The sequence below is a fragment of the Mus pahari genome, chromosome 21, assembly GCF_900095145.1.
Source record: "Mus pahari chromosome 21, PAHARI_EIJ_v1.1, whole genome shotgun sequence".
Taxonomy (NCBI): Eukaryota; Metazoa; Chordata; class Mammalia; order Rodentia; family Muridae; genus Mus; species Mus pahari.
The window spans coordinates 18,592,130-18,594,161 of record NC_034610.1 but is presented as its reverse complement, the minus strand read 5'-3'; the positions used below and the strand labels follow the sequence as shown (position 1 = coordinate 18,594,161).

Here is a 2,032-nt window from a genome sequence, read left to right as displayed (position 1 = left end):
GATGGTTATGAGCCACCATGTGGTTGCTGGGATTTGAACTCTGGACCTTTGGAAGAGCAGTCGGGTGCTCTTACCCACTGAGCCATCTCACCAGCCCAGCAGTTTATTTCTTGACCACTTCTTTTTTTACTTTTTAAGTGTGTATGTATTTTTTTTAAGTTTTATTTATCTATTTTATGTATATGAGTACACTGTAGCTGTCTTTAGACACACCAGATTCCATTACAGATGGTGTGAGCCACCATGTGGTTTCTGGAAATTGAACTCAGGACCTCTGGAAGAGCAGTCGGTGCTCTTAACCACTGAGCCATCTCTCCAGCCCAAGTGTGTACATATTTTGTATGCACGTATGTATGTGCACCATGTTCATGCAGTGCCCACAGAGGCCAGGAGACACAGCTGGATGTAGCAGTGCAGACCTCTCTAGCCCCAGCACTCAGGGGGCAGAAGCAGGGGGATCTTGGGTTGATGATCAGCCTGGGCTACAGAATGTCTAAAAAGGCACAAAGGCTGTCAGAGAGGGTGAAAGGGAGATTCCTAGATTTGGCTATGGGTACCACTAAACAAATAAATGAATGAAACAGAAGCCTGTGTCAGCCAGTGTCTACCCAGCAGAAGGTTAGAATGCCAGGTGTGCGTCTACACAGCAGGTTAGAATGCCAGGTGTGCGTCTACACAGCAGAAGGTTAGAATGCCAGGTGTGCGTCTACACAGCAGAAGGTTAGAATGCCAGGTGTGCGTCTACACAGCAGAAGGCTAGAATGCCAGGTGTTGTCTGGAACTGTGAGTGCAGAGCCTTCAGTGGCCATGACTGAGGCAGCGCTTACCAAGAGGGTTTGCAGGCCAAGCTCTCTTCTCTGAAGTGTCCTCAAAGGTGAGGGACTCCTGCAATGAGAACGAAGACCCACTGGGAGTGAAGCATAGGCTCTCGGGCCTGAGCGAAACAGGAGCACTCTGAGATTAAACAGGGGGAAACATGGACTCCTATCTGGAACCTGAGATAAGGATCAACTCAACTTACCAACACAGCCGCCAGCTCTTGGTCTCTGGAATTCTCCTCAAGCCATGAGGGGCCCTGGGAAGGGTCTGACAGCGTTGGGAGACCACAATGATATTAGAAGGCAGTATTGCCAGCTACGTAGGGCCTTAAAGACATGGCCACCCCCAACCCCCTAAACCATGAAGCTACCCCAGCACTCTCCCGCCACACACTCCTCCCTGATCTTCAGCCCCCACCCACACATCCAGTCTGTCTCCTGGGCCCCGGCTCCTCACTGCTTTCTCGTGAGTCCTGGAGTATCTCCTGTGGCTCTGGGCTCATTGGCCAATTTGAACTTGGGGCCAGTCTCCACTCCTCAGGCTCAGCAGGCCTTGTGGGCGCTGGCTGAGATGGAGGGAACTCATTCAATGGATGCAGGGCTGGAATCTCTTCTGAGGGCAACTCCGTCTGGGGGTTGTGGCTGGGGACCTGGGAAGGGCTATTTTGTTCCTCTGAGACGATGTCTGCAGGGGCATTCTTGCCAGCACTGAAGCTAAAATCCTGTTGAGAACATCTATCTTAGGAAGCAGACGGGACGCATGCTATAGTCTACTGAGCCTACCAGGATAGGACAGAGGCAGGGAGCGTTACATAATTAGAGGGTAAGCAGGAGTTAGTGGATTTGACAAGGGACAGGAGAACAGAAGGGGTGTTTTTATAGTCTACATTATAAGAACACACTTGTACTTCATACTGTTGAAAGGAACCTACATATAAGTGCTACCAATAGCTTAGCATGTGCACAGTTAATGGTTTGATCTAGGTTAACCCCTGTGCTGGCCTAGGTGCTTCTGGAGCCCAAGGCTAATGACAGAAGCAGTGAGGCACAGCGTTTAAGAAATGCCCATCACGCAGGCGCGTCGGCGCGCGCCGGCCGGGATTGAGTTCTGCGCGGGGTGGCTAGACGAGCCGGTGGCGGTGCTGCGCTGGGTGGCTGGCGCTCCACGTGCTCCCGGCGGCCGGTTGAGACCGTTGGCGGGGTCGGCTGACAGG

At 52.1% G+C, this 2,032-nt stretch overlaps 1 protein-coding gene across 2 annotated transcripts in view; it reads right to left on the bottom strand.

Moving 5' to 3' along the window:
* Zscan10 (zinc finger and SCAN domain containing 10) overlaps positions 1-2,032 on the bottom strand; it is a 7,395-nt gene that overhangs the window by 2,744 nt on the left and 2,619 nt on the right. For both annotated transcript variants that reach the window (XM_021221590.1, XM_021221589.1), the window contains exons 2-4: positions 1,276-1,540; positions 1,022-1,086; positions 828-885 (exon numbers count right to left, since the gene is read on the bottom strand). In XM_021221590.1, coding sequence (XP_021077249.1) covers positions 828-885; positions 1,022-1,086; positions 1,276-1,540 — 388 coding nt within the window. The remainder of the gene's footprint in view (positions 1-827; positions 886-1,021; positions 1,087-1,275; positions 1,541-2,032) is intronic.